Source organism: Prosopis cineraria, unplaced genomic scaffold (assembly GCF_029017545.1).
Source record: "Prosopis cineraria cultivar Desert tree isolate PC_DT_omini unplaced genomic scaffold, ASM2901754v1 PC3, whole genome shotgun sequence".
NCBI lineage: Eukaryota > Viridiplantae > Streptophyta > Magnoliopsida > Fabales > Fabaceae > Prosopis > Prosopis cineraria.
Genome location: NW_026555334.1, coordinates 39,462,242 through 39,481,122, shown reverse-complemented (window position 1 = coordinate 39,481,122; position 18,881 = coordinate 39,462,242). Strand labels below are relative to the sequence as shown.

The 18,881-nt window shown below is 33.6% G+C and overlaps 1 protein-coding gene across 1 annotated transcript in view; it reads right to left on the bottom strand.

Moving 5' to 3' along the window:
* LOC129305599 (rRNA biogenesis protein RRP5) overlaps positions 1-16,318 on the bottom strand; it is a 31,227-nt gene extending 14,909 nt beyond the window's left edge. The window contains 26 exon segments of the mRNA XM_054945589.1: positions 1,310-1,410; positions 1,507-1,590; positions 2,272-2,420; positions 2,513-2,681; positions 3,074-3,175; positions 3,262-3,336; positions 3,440-3,520; positions 3,683-3,789; positions 4,954-5,019; positions 5,101-5,137; positions 5,139-5,247; positions 5,376-5,510; positions 6,623-6,759; positions 7,898-7,972; positions 8,105-8,290; positions 9,358-9,480; positions 9,587-9,700; positions 12,402-12,494; positions 13,132-13,203; positions 13,323-13,445; positions 13,557-13,675; positions 13,788-13,887; positions 14,506-14,673; positions 14,801-14,941; positions 15,535-15,746; positions 15,985-16,318. Of these exon segments, the coding sequence (XP_054801564.1) occupies positions 1,310-1,410; positions 1,507-1,590; positions 2,272-2,420; positions 2,513-2,681; positions 3,074-3,175; positions 3,262-3,336; positions 3,440-3,520; positions 3,683-3,789; positions 4,954-5,019; positions 5,101-5,137; positions 5,139-5,247; positions 5,376-5,510; positions 6,623-6,759; positions 7,898-7,972; positions 8,105-8,290; positions 9,358-9,480; positions 9,587-9,700; positions 12,402-12,494; positions 13,132-13,203; positions 13,323-13,445; positions 13,557-13,675; positions 13,788-13,887; positions 14,506-14,673; positions 14,801-14,941; positions 15,535-15,746; positions 15,985-16,147 (3,041 nt within the window). The 5' untranslated portion in view covers positions 16,148-16,318.
* Positions 16,319-18,881: the final 2,563 nt, after the last annotated feature.

The window sequence follows — 18,881 nt, the reverse complement described above, 5'->3', positions numbered from 1 at the left end:
CCACAACCCAACCTCTATCATTTAGATGCATAAAATTCCCGACCCTGATTTTTCCACGCAACGTGAAATGCCAACAAACTCGTTGATTCTGAACTCTGAAAGTCAAGCAATGGGAACCAAACAAAACCATAACTTCTAGAGGAAAAAATCACAACTTTTAGAGGATGATTAGACACAAAAATACATTATATGACAAAACTTATGCAAAAAGTCCAGCAGTGGAAGCGCAGGAAAATTATCTAGTTGCACGGGTCTGAAGTATCTTTGGTAGTTGATATTCACGACATACACAAAAACTCCAGGTATAAAAGCTTCAGCTGACAAAACTATGTTTATGATCTTCATAAAGACAAAATGAGCCGACCAATAAAGAAGCATGGCCTAGTAACAAAATCTATCCAATAAAATCTAAGAACCGTTCAAACTTGTAGTTTATATTGTCCTCAAAGAAAAACACAGTCCTAAGACAACATACTCCCTCTAGTCCTATTTGTAAGACACCTTTTAAAAGTAATTTTTGGGTCCAAAATGCAGGTTAATCCAATTTTACCCTTTTTGATTAACGTGAAGGTATTTATGTAGCTGTATCATTATTAAAATTCAAGATAAAAAAAAAAAGTACATCTCATTATTTTATGAAATCAAGAAAAAAACTAGTTTTTCTTAATATGCGTGAAACGGTTGAAGGTGTCTTACAATAAAGATCAAAGGGAGTATGTAATACTACTCTACTGTCCCCAATCATTCTACAGAGGTCATACTTAATTTAGTTACTATATGCCAGAGAAAGTGAACAGGAAAATTTGCAATCCACTTTCCAATAAAAAATGTTTATAAAAGTAAGTGATCTCATTAGCAGAAGTTCTGGGATCCTTACATGCCCAGTGTACCATCAACCTCCAACTTCATAATTAAAATGTTCCTACAACTGCCACTCACAACTAATTCAAAAATCAGGAATTGTAGCCAACCTTCTGTGCTATCAAAGAATGCAACTCATCAAAGAAGCAACAGAAAATGAGTTTGTGTGATGCACATTTGAAGGCAGATGTCACATGCTTAAGATATGGAAAAGAAGAGGAAGCAAAGGAAATCTTAACGTTGACACAAAAGCACATTTTCCACCAAGCCAAGAGATTTGAGAAGCAGAATCCAAAAGGCAAGCACATCATAGGAAAAGAAAGCTTATGCCAAAAATGAAATAATAGAAGTGCTAGTAATAGTAGGAGCAGCAGCAGTAAATCAATGGCATTGAAATATGACAAGCAGAGTAGAAAGAGAGAGTATTAATTAGTCAATTCTTATTCACCTTTGTCCATTTAAGAACTGCTTCTGAGGAAACTTTTGAGTATTGTAGTCAGATAACGATGCATATCCTATAGAATAATTATGCTCTGGAATAGATAAAACCTGCTTTACACACAATGAATTCAGTAAAATATGAGGATATACAAAAGCAAATTCTATTCTAGTGACAACATTGAACATTGGTACTGAAACACTTGCCAAGTAGTTCTCCTTCACAATTTCTACTACTGCATTCACTGTCTGATGAGCCAACAAGCCCTTAATTGCTTCTCTTCTCCGTTTCTAGAACAGTGGCATGGCATTGATTTGATCAAAATAGGACAAGAATGAACAACAAAAATAAATTTAGTATACCTTGGCACGCAAAATTCCAAATGGAATGCAAGGAAATTTACAGAGAAGAGGGCAAAAATAACAAGTAAAATGAATGAGGAAGAAAGAAAGATCCAAATTTCAAACCAATGCCAAAAAAATGCTATTCGTGTAAATTATTTTACACAGGTACTTCCTCCGATGCTCATTGTAAGACACTTTCAACTATTTCACACATCTTAAAAAAAATTAGTTTTTCCCTTGATATCGTAAAAAAAAAAATGAAATTTACTTTCTTTTTACCTTTAACTTTTAATAATAATACAACTACATTAAAGACCTTCACATTAATCAAAAAAAGGTAAAATTGCAACAAGTGGTTTAAATATTAAAAGGTGTCCCTACATTTTAAACCAAAAATTACTTCTAGAAAGTATCCTACAAATAGGACCAAAGGGATTATGTCTGTCATGTAAGGAAAATATGCAATATGTAATGTGAAACAAGAAAAGAGATTCAACCTTTTTGTTACTTTTCTTCTTAAAAGAAGCTCAACAGCATGATATTTGTGTGAATTATTTTATTCCACTCTTTAGGTCTCTGCCATGCAGGAAAAATATGTGACATGCAATGTGAAACAAGAGACTCAACCTTTTTGTGAGCAAGCTTTTGGGAACTCCCTTCTCTAGATCCTTTCATTAACTCAGGTCTTAGAGATAAATCAACGAGGCGTTCTTCCTTGGAAACATCTAGAACCATCGCTTTCACAGCAGAGCCTTTTTCTAACACAGCTCCAGCTACTGAAAGATAGAATTTCAATTAGACTTAGCGCTTGCAATATTTGTTCATGAATCCAGGACACCTAGTAATAAAATAAAGAGAGAAAACTCACACTGATAGTTCGTGATAAATCCAAAAACATCATTATACTTTTCAAAATTTAGAACAACTCCCACTTCCTTAACATCATCAACTTTCCCATCAACTATTGCTCCAATGCTAAATCCTTCATCCCAATCTAAATCAGAGCCACCAGAGCCCAAGCACTGCAACTTAGCAATCTGGATTAAGAAAAGCAAAGAAAAATTTGTAAGCAATAACAATGAAAAAAGGGGAAGATGAAGCGTCCTTGTAATTCCTAAAAAGAAGACTGAAGAAAAAAAATCATGGTAGAAAATCAGTATTAAATAAGAAATATGTATCGAACTAAAAAAACATTATACTAAGCAGTCTAGACTGAAGTACTATTAGAGCATCAATTGTTACAGGAAAATTTAAAAGCCAGCAAAAAGACAAGAAGACACACCTAGCACAGATAAGTTTCATTCTAATAAGGTAGAGGTTATGCACTGTGCATGCGCTACTGATATAGGACCTATACATAGTTAGTTTTGAGAATCAAAACATGGATATGAGGCTAGACGATCAACTATATTAAAGTCATTGTTCGTACCTTTTCCTTCATAAGAAAGTAGTCTTGAATAAATGATGCATCTGTTGAAGAACTTGACGACTGCTTGAGAGATAGTGTCATTCTACCAGTCTCACTACTTATCTGAAAAGAAGATATATAAAGTCTTACATTAAATTATACCATTTTGTTGTTAATTTCAAATTGCCAGCCTCAACTAGTATACTAACATCTAAAACATTGCAGCGCACAGATTGCCCAATGTAGTAGGCTTCCAAAAGGTTGGTTTTCTTGTCATCAGTTGCCTATACAAAACAAAAATACATCCAGGCTAGTCATATAAGTGATTAACAAAAGATGGAATGGGGAGAGGGAGGGGAGAATAAAGAAATATAAAATATAGAACACCTTTTTTATTGGAGAGAAACCGGTCAATCGACCAAGGAAACGGACAAAGCAACCTGTCTCAATTAAGTTACAAATGTAACCCTGCTCCACACAAAGAACTTATTCAGCTGAAGCAGAAAACCTCAACAACATTGTCACTAACAGCAAGAAACATCCAAAAGGAAAAGGGGGAAAGAGATTATGATGTATCTGTCAATAGAAAACACAAGAAGTAGTTTGCATATGCTTAAAGTGAATATTTACATGCACAACCGAGTTAGGATGAATCTGACTGATATCTGCAGGAATCTGATGAGCAAATTTGATAAGCGAACTTTTTGCAGACAGAACCAAATTGTTGCTATTAATATCTGCATTCATGAGAACACAATTTCAAATTAATAATCAAAAAATCAGTTCATATATGTTATCAGCAACAGATATTAGGTTGAGAAAACCATAATGCCATGTACTAATAATGAGCTAAGGCTCCATTAATTCTGGGAAAAAAATGTCCAAAGGAAACAAAATTCCACTCAAGTAAGATACTTAGAAGCAGAATAAAAGACTAGCATCATATGCTTCTATTGTCGTTCTCTCACTAGATTTTGACTACATGTAACTTGCCAACAACAGCAAAACTTTTCCATCCTACCCCCTCCTGTTCTTAAAACAAAAAAGCCTCCTCTCTGTCTCTCTCATTCACAAAAATCTGCATATTAAAAACTTGCTATTTTTGAGTGGCAGGAGCAAGCAGCATTATTATAATATAATTAACCAATAAACATGGACAGACAGAACGAATTTGATTATAAGCAAAATTTTGATAGACACATCCAAATTGCTGCTCTTAATATCTGCATTCATGAGAATACAACTTCAACAAAATAATGAAAATTTTGTTGATATATGTTATCAGAATTAAATATCGGGCTGAAAAAATCGCAAAGCCATGAGCTAAAAATGAACTCAGGCTCCATTAAACTTGGCCAGCGACTGCACAAAAGAAACAATTCCACTCAGAGCAAGACACTTAAAAGAACAATATAATATTAGCATCCTATGCTCCTATTGTCCATCTCTCCCTAAAATTTAACTACGCGCCGGTTGCCAGCAAAAGCAAAACTTCTCCACCCTATCTAACCCTGCTCTAAAACTAAAAAGCTTCCTCTCATTTTCTTTCATCCAAAAAGCAGTCTTGCTGCTCCACTCATGCACTCTCTCTTTTTCCTTCATCCACCCAATCTACATAGTAAGGCCAAAGCAGTTGCAAACCTCAAAAAGGAAAGTGATATCCAAAAGCATGCCTCTAACAATCTTGCCAATATGTCAGGTTTGAGGTGTATTATACCAATTAAAATTGCAGGGTCATGTCAGAGAACAAGAAAGTGCATGAGTATACTGTTATTGCTGTTAGGATAGAGATGGGCGGTTAAACATTACTCTATCTACTTCAATAATTAATTGACATTATTGTCCCCTTCAATAAGTGCAAGCAGCAATTTCACGGAAATGATTAGGATTGTTGAATTTACCTAAAACAAGTAGTTGATCAAAATTATATCCTGGTTTCAAGACTGACTTCATTAAAATAGCTTGCCCTGCATGAAAAGTAGCTATGTTCATCATTCAATTGAGGCAGAAGCAATGAGAAACCCTTAATCAAGCATAGGATTTTATACCATGATGATCTGCCAAGTGCTCTACAGATATTTTACCCATTGAAAAGCCTATGGCGTTTACAAAAAACAACTACAGCATCTGATGTTACTCTGTCAACAACTCCTGAAACAAGACTACCCAACTTAACCATATCCTCTTCGGAAGCCCTGACATTTGAATCATCACATGAGTTCAGGAAATTTCATAGAAAATGAATCGCATAATGGATCAGAAACATTTCAATTATAGTCTACTACATAAATCAAAAGGTAAAGTTCAAGGAGGGGGGACCGACCTTGTAGGCTTTATAATGAAACTAAGGTTGATCCTCCGTGAAGCAGGAATGGAGCTGATTACCCGACATTTGACAACTTGGCCAACAGTATATACCAAACTGGGATCACTTCCAGGCTCTAAACCAAGTTCAGACCTGTTCCAATATCAAAAACGATAGTCAAACGAACAAAAGTAAAATAACACTATAACAGTTCTAAATCAAATCACAATAAGAACGCACTGACTCAATTCAGATTTCATTAAAAGTTTTTAAGATGCCTATTCAAAAAAAGGGAGGAAGCACATATGGCAAAAAAGGCCTGCACTGTTGAGCTTCCTGTGCTCATAAATTCAACCAAAAAGAACGCAAGAACTTCATAACCAAAGTAAATAGCAAGTGAAGCTTTCCTCTCACAAGACATGGTTAAACCTTCCAGCCAAAGAGAGAAGATAAAACTATCAACAACATTGTCATCACTTGAATGAAAGCAAACTAATGAGAAGCACATTCCAGCATGCATACAATAAAAATATTATCAAGAACATCAAAGTTTCCCTGATGCCATGAGTGAGCCATAATTATGATCTCTATATTCCTCTTCATATAAGCAACAATTGTTTCAACTTCAAAATCAACTTGGAATGGTGACATAAGGGAAATAAAACCATGTATCAAATTGAACAGCAATAGTCGTGCTAGCAGGAATGAATGATTAGTGGAATACTCCAAACAAACATGACTTCTGTATTGAAATTGGTGAAGAACATGCAATTTACAAGAGATTCAACCAAGAAACAAGACTGCAAGAGATCAAAAAAAATTGCCAGAAAGAAATCTCCAAGTCTTGTGGACAACCAACAAAGACACTCACTTGAAGAAAGTATGAGACGAAAACCAGAAGGAAAACAACAATAATAAAAAGAGTAGAATCCAGCACCGCATAAGTCTTATCCCCAACAGTCTAATGATATCTTATGCATCATGTCAGGCAAAAAAGAAACACTTCCTACTTCAAAGAAACACCTAACGAGTGGGTGATGGAAAATGAATAAAACATCATAAAAGTGATGAGTTAGTTATGAAAAAGAATGGACAATATTAAGATGCGTCCACTACTCAGGGAATCTCATAGGTAGACAAACATAAACATAAAAAAAAATGATAGACAGGGCATTCAAATAATAATAATAATAATAATAATAATAATAATAATAATAGACAGGATAAAGGAATGAATCTGTAAATCTCATTAATAACAAACTAACCTGGGTACAAATCCTTGAACTCCATTGTAAAACCGTACAATACACCCATGCATTTCGATCTTTGCTATCCAGCCATGAGTTATTAATCCGTCTGTTGCATCAGCATATGAACTTATAATCCCAAGTTTTGATTTCACCTGCCAAAAAAAAATTACAACAATATCAGCTTCAAAGTTGAATATAACACAGAAACATGGCTAAAGCTTCAAGTGTTTGGTTTCGTTGAGGATTGCATGGGATCCAAAGCTGTACATACAAAAGAAATATTCATCAAATGTATTCTCACCCTCTTCCAAAGCTCTACCTTGTATTTCGTCAAGTAAAAGTAGTAGAAAAGGTAATGAAATCAAAAGTACATTCAAACCAAACTATAAGGTATTCCATTTCTATTGCAAGAGGCTTCACTATATAGATATGTAAATGGAATTGTACCAACGGTGTGAAACAATGATGAAAAAACTGAAAATTATACTTTATCGCCCTTATTTTTCAATAGACCGAATTTTTTATTACAAAAGAGAAGTTACAAAACAAAACGGTAAGAAATCCTTCAAATATTCCACAGCCACCAACAACCAACTTTGATAACAAGTAATAGGCATCTAGGTGGTAATGGAGAACTGCCCTACGACAGTACCCCAACAACCTGATAACAAGTAATAGGCATCTAGGTGGGTTGTGCAGCCCTCAACCAAAAGCCCATGGTAGAATGGAGAACCTCCCCACATCAGTATCCCATTGGGCAGCCCACCCTACTTAATGTAGGATTCAAGCATTTCACACTACATTGATCCCTATCAGAATCTGTGTAAATAATATAATCTCCAGTAGCTTGCTGTGCTACCATTAAGGCCCGTCAACAAAAGTAAAGACTACAGCTCAATTAGCAAGAATAAAGTGCATGATGACATTGGTCACTTTTTTCAATTTTTGGACAAACATTGGCAACATTGAAAATTCTAAATTTGTTTTTTAGGAAAAATATAACTTTGGATCCTTACAATTTGCTCGTGTTTTGTTATAGGTCCTTGCATTTTTTTCTGTGTTCTAAGTCCCTATACTTTTGTTTTTCAGTGTTCTAGGTCTCTCCAAAGTCCTTACACTTTGTTTATGGAGGAACCTAGAACAACAAAAAACAAAAGTATAAGGACCTAAAACACTAGGGATAGAGGAATGAAGTTAAAACTTCACACACAAGGGAAAAATTTCGTGTATAACTTCACTCAAGTAAAAACTATATATATATATATAAAAGTGCTAAAACAAGCAACATACAAGGGTTTTCTTGTGGGTAACTGTTATCCTTTTTGACTTGACACCAAGTACACGGAATACCAATTCAGCTCCCACCTGCACCATAATCCAAGCAGAAAAAATGAGCAATAGGATGTCTTGTCTGTACAAGACTTGTGAAAAAATGCACAAATTATTTTAGTGCACAAAGCATAATAGAACTTTAAAAATTTGTGGCTAGAACAGAACCTCAAATTTTTTTGTGGGCTTAGCAATCTCAAGTTCAGACATATGACGAAGAGGACAAAGTGCCTTCAAACCACCAGGAATTTGCACAATAGCACCAAAGGCATCAACAGAAAGAATCTTAGCCTTCACCACCATCCCTGGCTTGGCATCAGAATGTGTGAACACATCTGCTTCAAAAGCACTAGCCTGCTTGGTACAGAAACACACAACAGATTAAATGGAACATCCTAGAGTCAACATCAGCCAGGTAAAATCTCATTATACACAAGACCTGGATAAAAAATTGCAGAAACAGTTGTCAAACATTCAATAAGATTTTCTTTCAGTTTGTAAACCCAAAAAATTTAACACACTAAAACAAGAACTGTCAAATGAAAAACAAATTAACTATACCACCAGTTCAAATAGGTACAATGGATTACAAATTCATTCACATATAATTACATAAATTCTAGAAAAACCAATTAATCAAAAAAGACTCCGGAAAACACAACTGAGGGCTTCTGGAACTACTAATTTAAATGGCGTAATTTGAGCAGAGAAGATCAGTGGCTAAGTAGCAAAACCAGGAGAATAGGGGAAATGAATAGCTTGTTCATTAAAAGAGTAAGGTTTCCAAAAATACAAAAAAGAATTAGTGCCAATTCACAATTAAAATTATTAAAAAACCGTAACAGATTAATGATCTCAGAATTTGATCCCAAGCACTAAAGCACCAAAAAAAGAAAAAAAGGCACTGTCAAATATCAGAACTCTTACATCTGTCAGCATATTGTCCCAAACTCTAAGATACTGAACACACATACTTGATATCATGAGTACGATTCTCAAACAACAATGAAACTATCTGATGGTTAGAGTTGGGATAGGAAGAAGAAATACAGAAATTGACAGAAAACCAGTGTTGAAAAAATCTCAAGTCAAATTAGAAGAAAACACACACACACACACTCACCTTGACTCCAGTTGTCATTAAGCATAAGAAAGTCGCTAGAAGGAAAGAAGACTAATACACCAGGCGAAAATGATTAACTAACTGAAAATTATAAAGTGACTTCAATAGAGTAACTATGGTCAAACCCCTTTAAAGATTATGTTTTAAGACACAATCCATAGGAAAAGCCACAGTAACTAGTAGCAGTAATCCATCTTTGATGCTTTCTAGAGTAAATGGCAAAACCTATCTCCGTTTGATTTAACCCCAATGCTCCCCCGCCCCGCCCCTAAAAACAAAAAACAAAAAAAGGGGCAACCTTCAAAATTCCAGTAGCAAGTCCTTCCAAATGCCTTAACCCAAGGATTCGAACTCTAACATGATTTCCTTCCTTGTACTTCTTTTGAAGCTTCTGGATCTCCACTTCATCAATATCAGATGTCTGTAAATATATATATATATATATATAATAACCATTCAAACTGTAAAAATTTTGTAATGTACTATAAAAACTGATATAGCAACTGAATTAATGACCATAAACATACACTGACATATGCCGGAGTTGACTCCGGAATTGATGGAACTTCAAGCAATAGGCCTAAACCTCTATCCACCCTAACAACTCTTGCATCATCATATATATCTCCGATTTTAACATCCTGGACCACAAAGCAAATCATCAGTGTATACTATTAGTTGTCTACTTACAATAAAAGAATGCCATCTTGGCAATATCAATTATCAACAAGCTTTCTCTAGGTGGTCAAACAGGACGAAAGGTATGGAGATTCATCTCTATCTTAGGCTTCATGCAAGAAGAGAATGAGCTCAAACAAGATGGATGAGTAAATTAAGTATACAAAAACATTTCTGCAATCTTGTCCAGAAAGGATTATACTAACAGAAAGTGAGAATGAACAGCTAAGAGGAAGTCAACTTCTAATTTACAATAGCCAACTACATCAAACAAGAAAAAACCTTACATCATACAAAAGCCATGTAACATGTGATCAACAACAACAAGAAGCCTACCACATTAGGTGAGGTCAGCTATATGAGTCGTACAATACCATTATGCTCTATTATTTACTAAGCTTTTAAAAATATTGTTAATTAAGAAATCTCGGTTAACAACTTCTAAAAGTATTCTCTTTGGCTTTCCTCTACCTTTCTTAATTGGACTCAAAGTTATTCATTTCACTCTCTACACTAGTGCCTCTCACAATTTTCTTTAGACATGTCCAAACCATCTTAAATAATTTTCTACTATTTTTCCCCAATAAGTGCTCTGCTCACTTTTTTTCGTATGTACTCATTTCGAATTTTATTTTTATGTGTATATCCGCTCATCCATCTCAAAATTCTTATCTTCGCTACTCAAACTTTATGTTCTTATTGAACCATTAAAACTCAACATTCACTATTCTATAACATAATCAGTCTTATAATAGTTTGATAAAACTTCCCTTTAAGTTTATTGGGTACCTTACAATAGCAAATAACTATTTTAGTCTTTCTCCAACTAAACCACCCAACTTGTATCCCATGTGAAATTTTCCCGTCATATTAAATAATGACTTCCAAATATCTAAATTTTAAATTTTTTCACTTGAGGTATAATCTGATCTCCCAATTTCGCTTCCAAATTACTACCGACTAACCTCATATCAAAATTACGATATAAATATTCCATCTTACTCCTACTCAGGCGGAAACCTTTTAACTCCAATGTCCTCCTCTATAATTCAAATTTACAGTTAATCTTTTTTCTTGTCCCTGCAATAAAAACTATATCATCGGCAAAAAACATGCATTTGGAAATTTTCTCTTAAATATACTTTGTCAAAACATCTAGAATCAAATCAAACAAATAAGGACTCAAAAATAATCCCTAATGTAGTACAATCCTTATAGGAAAATCCTTTGTTTCATCGCCAGACATTCTTATACTTGTCGTTGCCTCCTCATACATATCTTGTATAACTTTAATATAAGCAACCTGAACTTCCTTCTTTTCCAAGGCTTTCCAAAGTACTTCTCTTAATACACAGTCATAAGCTTTTTCCAAATCAATGCAAATCATAAGTAAATTTTTACCTTTACATTAATACTTTTTCATTAATCCCCTTAATAAATAAATCGCTTTTGCAGTCCCCTTACCTAGCATGAAGCCAAATTGATTCTCAAAAATACCAGTCTCCAATTTCACCCTCTGCTCAATCGCTCTTTTCTACAATTTCATTGTATGACTCATAAATTTAATATAACATGTGATCATATCTTGCTTTGGTCTGATAACTTGAGCTCCAAGAACCAGTGTCAGATTGTTTAACACAAAGAAATTTTATTCAGAAAGGACAGATTTTAAATTATCCAAGCAACTAAAAAACATAGAAACAAATGTCTATAATCCAAAAATAAATAATACAAATTCCAGAAGATAAAACTTTACAGAAATTCAAGCATAAAGGCAAAGACATATGGATCTAGCTTTCTGAATTTTTTGCGATGAGACAGGGTCCTAGTGGTGTAAGCTCTCCTTTCATCAAAACAATTTCCAGAGAAATCACCAATAGGATTGATCTATGGAAGGTTTGAAGGCCCCATACGATTTTATAACCTAGTGTCAGTACTTCAAAAATTCTCAAGGCCAACTTTTATAAGAGGTAGCATTGTTCATCAGGAATCAACTATTTCACACTGATAGTGATACAAGTTATGCAAATTTTGAGTTCTCTCTTCTAATCTAACAAAGAAGATTTGATAATATTAAGGAAAGAAAATTACAGATATCTGTATGGACTTGGAGTTTGGAGATCTTTTATTGATTGAATGCATTTTCTGCAACTTGTCATTTTGTTCTCTAGCTGCACTTTTTTGGGAATAATATTCAAGAGGACCAAATTCAAAAACCATTTATTCCCAAGAACCTCGGGTGGTAAATGCTTGGACAGACACTTGTAAATTTTCATAGTTTGAGTGTTAAGTACTTGAACTTGATCCTTAGGAATAATTAGATTCTGAATTTGGTCCTTGTCAATAATTTTTTCTATTTATTTTCTCTTTATGATATCTTATTATTTTCATTATCCTGCATTTCCTCATTGTAAAGTATCTTGGCATCTTGCCATTTTATTCTCTGGCTATATTTATTTTCTTTTTTTTTTTCTTTTTAGAATATCTTATCATTTTCTTTGTACTGCATTCTTCTCTCCTTAAAAATTCAGAATAACTGCAATTTAACTTCAGGAGAGCCAAAAATGGCACGCAACAAATTATTAGATTGAATAGCTAGAATTCATTACGATGGGTGAAAGTCTGCTTGCGTATAGGGGCACAAACAAATGGCAATATACTTACAGATGGAGGGGTCTTGTTCTGAACAAGATGTGGATTCAGCGTCAAACCAACAGCTCTAGTCAATGGATCAATAAATAATATCCTAGCAATAACCTGAATGACGTAGCAGGTGCTTAATCAGAAACTTTCAAAAAAGAAAACAGCATCAGTTCAGAGATGAAAGAATCAAACAAAGAAACATAACCAGCAACTGGAACACATTATGTGTAAAAGTCAATCATGGTAGAGACATGAATTTCGAGGTCGCAAACTGCATAATTAACATGATACAACATGATAGCAATGTGAAATTCAATGGTGCCAAAAAAAAAAAACAAATCAACGAGAATGTCACATAACTACATTAAAATTCTAGCAACTTAAATTCCAAACGTGCGTATTAATGCATTGAATCAATTTCTTATTTATTAAGAATATAACAATTGTGGATGCAGTTACTGATTAAAATTAGCCCAAAAGAAAAAAGAAAAGAATTTTTTTTTAGAACAGCAACTTTCTAGCTAACAGAATTGCTGGCTCCCATAGTTCTGCTAGAGATTAAATTTCATGACATATTCAGCTTAATTAGTGTTAGTCTGACAATTAAAAAGTGAGATACCGCAGACTCTAACTCAACCTATAGGCGTACAGTGGAAAAGCTATATGCGTATATGTAACATTATTAAATGGGTTAAAACCTGCAGTAGTAAGTGCAGTGCCGTGCAGGATGGAAAAGATGCATAAAAAGTACCTTCTGAGATTCACTGTAATCATCTTTCCAGTTTGTTGAAGGATATATATTTTGCAAATGAAAAAGATCAACCTAAAATAATGAAATGTGTTCCAAAATCATATTAAAATATGTTGAGTTTGTTAAGTAAATTTCTTTACTCAAAATATTAGCTATACATTGCAATCATGATGAGGAAATGATACACTTACAGTCCCAGTGAAATAATTGAGAAATGATAACATAATGCCATTATCAAGAATTGACTTCACACGGGCATTAACCATCATGCCAGGTATGAGAAGATCAATTGATATACCCTTGAGATCCTTGGTCTGCATCAAGTGTTCAAAGGCAACGTCAGAGGGACATCATGAAAAAGTAAAAATATCAATATCAACAGATCATTAAAAAAATACATCATACTGAGTTTTGATTGAGCATACCACGCATTTAGAGACTGTATCAGGGTCAGAACTCATATAAAGAACTTTACGACCTTTATCAATGCTCCTAACTACTCCCTGCAGAAGTTGCCCAGTTTTTACCCTATCACTCCTACCATCTGCAGTAATTTATATACAGAAAGAGAGAAAGGAAGCCAAAACCAAAACTTGGTTTAACCATGTTACACAAAGTAAAGCAACAAAAATTCACAAAAGTTGTCTGATGTTTACCAGAAAGACTATCCTTTGGTAAAAATCCCATAAAAGAAGTCTGGCCAAAATGAAGAATATAACCATGGTCTTCGATGCTTTTCACATATGCAGAAAGGACCTGTATTTAAAAGTCCTATCCTCAATAAGCAATATGTCACATAAGGACCTGTATTTTGCGAATTTTGTGGGTGTATTGGCATGTCACTGACATTAACTGTAAGTACAATGACCTTTTAAAGCCATTTCTTGAAGATGTTTAATTCTGTTTATCCAAGGCAGGAAACTTTCTTAATTACTTACCTTTGTTTAGAACAAACAGGATACTGTAAAATACATATGAGAAAACAACTACGCCACAAGTCTCTAAAAGACGTTAATTAACATGCATGTAAAATGTGAAGTAATTCCAAGGTTTGTATAAATTCAGATGACCATGCCCAAGTAAGGAGAGATACGAAGTCATAAATAATGGCATGATGAATCAATTCACATTTGCATTCTTACAAAAACCTAAAGTTAAGGGTCCACAAGGGAATGCTTCAACATGGTGAAGTTTAATTTTATAGAACATAATGTCAAGCCTTTTTTAACGTCAACATGCATATAGTTTCCTCCAACAATGTCATACTTGAAAGCCTCACTACATTAATATGAAATTATAACCTACTCTTAATGGGGGATTAAAAATATCACCACAAATACTTCTGTTCTATATAGATTAGAAAAATCTGCATACCATGCCTTCTTGAATGACATCTAAATTGAAGTTGTGTAACATTGAAAGGCGCAAAGACAGCCAAATTTTTCGTTTGCCTTTGTCTTTACTGTTTTCATCTGATCGCAATACAACACAAGAAACCAGCTGTCCAACATAAAAGGAACTAGAAAGGAAACCTTCTCCAACCTGGCAAGAGAGGAAGACAAGCTAATGCTGTGCATAACAGTAGTAAAGAACTGAACGATTGGCAAAAGCATTATGAGAGGGAGAGAGAGGCTAAATGGATAATCACGGGCGAAAGCTTGACACACACCTCAATTTGGTCGTTCCAAATAGGATCAACCGCGTCAGATGCATGAACTAATCCACGTAAACCCCCTGGTAAACTAATTGCAAGGTCTTTTTCATTGACTTCAGCCACAAGTCCCCAAAGTTTCATGCCAGGAGATATATTCTGCACATGTGCAAAGAATGAAAATTTAAGCACGTTTCGATAAAAGGGGAAAGAAAATGAAGGGAATGTATTTGACAAGGAATAACAGAAATAAGTCCCATGAAAAAGGTAAAGACTTCAGACACATTTTAAGACTCATTCTAATTCTAAATTAAAAATATTGAACAAGAAAAGACAAAACCAATTTTATATGGTTGGTAGTAATATAATTTTTTATCACGTCAATCTAGAAATCCAATCCTTAGACATGAGCAGAAAGAGACTTAAGTTCTAAACATGTAGTTTTTATTTGAAAACGAACTTAGAGCACAAACAGAAAAAAGAAAAGAAAAGCAAAGAAAGCTAGCATTAATGTTGCACATAAAAGAGAATGTCTTTCAATGCTCGCTCCGCCAACTGTAATAAAGCATTAGTCATACTTAGTATAAAACAGACAAAAATTTAGTTATAACATCCGATAATTATGAAAAGGATATGAAGACAGTAATTGCATTTGAAAGTTGAAGAGACAACATTGCAAGAGGATGCGTATTACAGAACACCGTATGCAAAGAAACAAACAACAAATATACAATGTACAAGTTAAAGCCTGCCTTGAAAGTTATTCTATTCGCGTATCTTGGTAGTTTTCCCCTGATTCCGCCACCGGATAGCAAACCCAAATCATCTGCGGATAAGCCACTCTTACTAGACATGCTGCTTCTCTTTTTGTTCTTCTTTTTCAAATGATCCTCAGTCCCAAATTCATAATCATCATCTGCACGGATTTCTCGAGTTCGCCTGGAGCTCAGAGAACTCCCTCCACCTGAAGGCCGATGAAAAGAGTAAAAAAAATAAAAAATAAAAAACATAAAAATAACATAAGCTATATCGCACGCTAAATTTATAGGTATGTATTTCGCTGGTTTCAAATGGAAGACAGAAATTGGTATAATAACATTTTCTTCCAATCCCACATGTCTTCAGCGAAGTCATAACCAATGGTTCCAAGTGAGCTGAATTTCATAAACCGAGAGAAATCAACATAAAGAACTTGCTGTAACCTCTGGGAAAATCAGGGACGTCATCTTGGAGCTGCATATCCAGTGCTTCAGAGCTAATGGCGCTGGCTGGTTTCCTCTTCTCTTTAAAGATTTTCTTAGAGGATTTGTCCACGAGCTTGCCTTTGGATTTATTTTTCTGAGATTTTTTCGAAGAAGGCGCCATGTCTACCGACAGCAATGGCTCTGTTCTCGGCGTACAGGTGCGGTGCGGCCGAAGTCCGAAAACCGAAAGGTTTATGGGGTTTTAGAGTAAGGGTTGGCGGCAGCGTCACTTGCTTGTCTGGGAGGTGAAGGAGGCGCCGGAAATGCTATATGGGGTTTCCCTTATGGTTGTATGATATTATACGATACACTGCCGGGTAACGGTGGAGAACGCAATAAATACTGATGATATATTATTATTTATTGACCATTGATGATTTATTGATTTATTGGCTATTGACAGGTAAAATTAATATTACCTAATGCTTAAGACTTAATACAATTATTTTTATTCTAAGATGTGATTTTAATTTAATTTAATTATTTTCATTTTACCTAAAACTGAATTAAAAGGTGATGAAATTATAAAAACTAAATAATTAATGTTCTATTCTTTTATTAATTTATTATCCATCATTGTTAAAGTTCAAAGTGTTAATTATTAGCAAACTTTTTTATCTCATCAAGACAAAAATAAAATTTAAAAAAATTACATAATTGCCAAGCTCTGAGTAATGTTGTTGTGAATTGTCTTTTTACTTTGGTAATATATTTGATCTTTTATACTCCTTTTGTTAAAATATAAAATATTTTTAATTAAATTTTATTTAAATAAAATAGTTATTTATTTTTAAACTAATATCATCTTTTCATCTTTAATCTTATTTAATAGAATATTTTATTTTAAAATAAATATAAAGTTATTTTTTAAATATGAACGCTTTGAAAACAAAGTACATTAATTACATCTTGAAATATTAAAAATACTTTATATTTTTTAAATATTCAATCCCTCAAAAAATACTTTATATTTTTTAATGAAAGAAGTAAAAGAATCTTAATAATTTCTCTATCAAGGGTAACAAACCATAAAAAAAAAAGCAAGAAGTCCATTCGTTCACAAAAGTTCATATGAATCTATTCTTGTACTTGAAGAAGAGAGAATTTACAAATTAATTGGAAAAAATTAATAACGAAGGGTTTGTAAATAACAAGAAAAATTCAATTATCTACAACAAAAAGCCTACTTATTTACATGAGTCATTTTGCACTCTAGGCCTGTTCATTTATTGAGGGCAATTAGATCACTTCGTCAAGGAAAATAATTGCACTTCAAACCTTTAGACTTGCGGAAATATTAGAATCTATCCAACTTGCAAATTAATTATGTTCCTTGTGCAGGTCTTATATGTGATTCTCCCTGTCTAATTGGACCTGGGGATATATGCAAACACAATCAAGCCCCTTCCGCACATTCAACCCTTTAATGGTGTATTGCAACCTCTTCATGGTGATAAGTAGAGGATTTTGTTGTGGCTTGGGACATGATATTTGTTGTAACAAAAACCCAAGCTTTCTTCTTTCGTGAAATAATAAAAATCAACCAAGATGTAATCATATAAGCAATGAGTTTGAACACAAAACTAATAACAACAATGGTGTGTTGTTATTTGATGGCAGGGATGCTTGAAGAATTTATATGGGTATAGAGGACTGAGTCATATAAACTCTTCGAAGGAGGTTGCTAAAATGTTGTTACTTGATTAGAGAATTACCAAGCTATGCAACAACATTGAAAGAATTATCAAATATTCCATTGCATTGCTAAAATGGTAGGGCAACTAGTGTAACGCATTAAAACAGAAATAGCTAGTCTCATGTAAAGCGAGACTGTATAATTACATGGAAAGTCACGATCAAACTTTCTTGATGAAATCATAATGTAGACTAAACCCATAGCTCAACTCTATTTAGTTTAGATTAAGGTCTCAAGTAGTACCAAGCAAACAGGTTAAGGGCTAGTCCATGGGTTAACTCGTGCGGGTTGGCATTTTTGCGAGGTGTGTTGGGCTAGCCCACCAGATAAAACGGGCTGAAAAAATCAACCTAACCCATTTTCTAATGAGTTAGCCCACAAAAATTTATCAAATTTTTTTAACAATTTAAAATTTATATAATATAAATATATTCATTTATTTCACATTTTAAAGCAAGTTAACAATTGAAGAACCTATAAATAAATAAAATAAATATAGAATTCAACCAAGCAAATTTATTTTACTAGATTTTTTCTCTCAATCATCTTCTTGCTTAAGTGTATTATCTTTCTTAATGGGAAAAAAATTTAAATATAAATCCATATTATTTTTCTCAATGAATTTATATTTATGATTTCAATCAATAGATCTTATGAGGTTAATAAATAATATATATTTAAAATATTTCTATAAAAACTAATAAATTATTGATTTACAAACTATAACAAAAAATTTATTTGCAAATTGTAAAAAAGATTTACACTATATTTTAAATGTAAAGAATATATTTGAGAGTCATGAATTATATATTTGAGAAATATTATTATTATTGTAGATTTATAAAAAGATATAATGTGATTAAAAAATATAAAATATTTTTAAAAAATATGCTAGCTCGTTTAGTCTACGAGTTAGCTCGTTTTATCTGGCTAAGTTTGCGGGTTAGGCTAACGGGCCAATTTATTCAACTTAACCCGTCAAATTTTACGAGTTCAATTAGCTAGCCCGCAAGTTTAACCTGTTTTTCTAGCTCTAGTCTCAATGAAAAAGTACATGTGGCAAGAATGTATTGAGGGCATTTTGAAGGAGGCACTAGTTCCTTATCCTTGGAGAGATATACTGTAAATATCTTGAAAAGATTTAATTTGGGTATTAAAT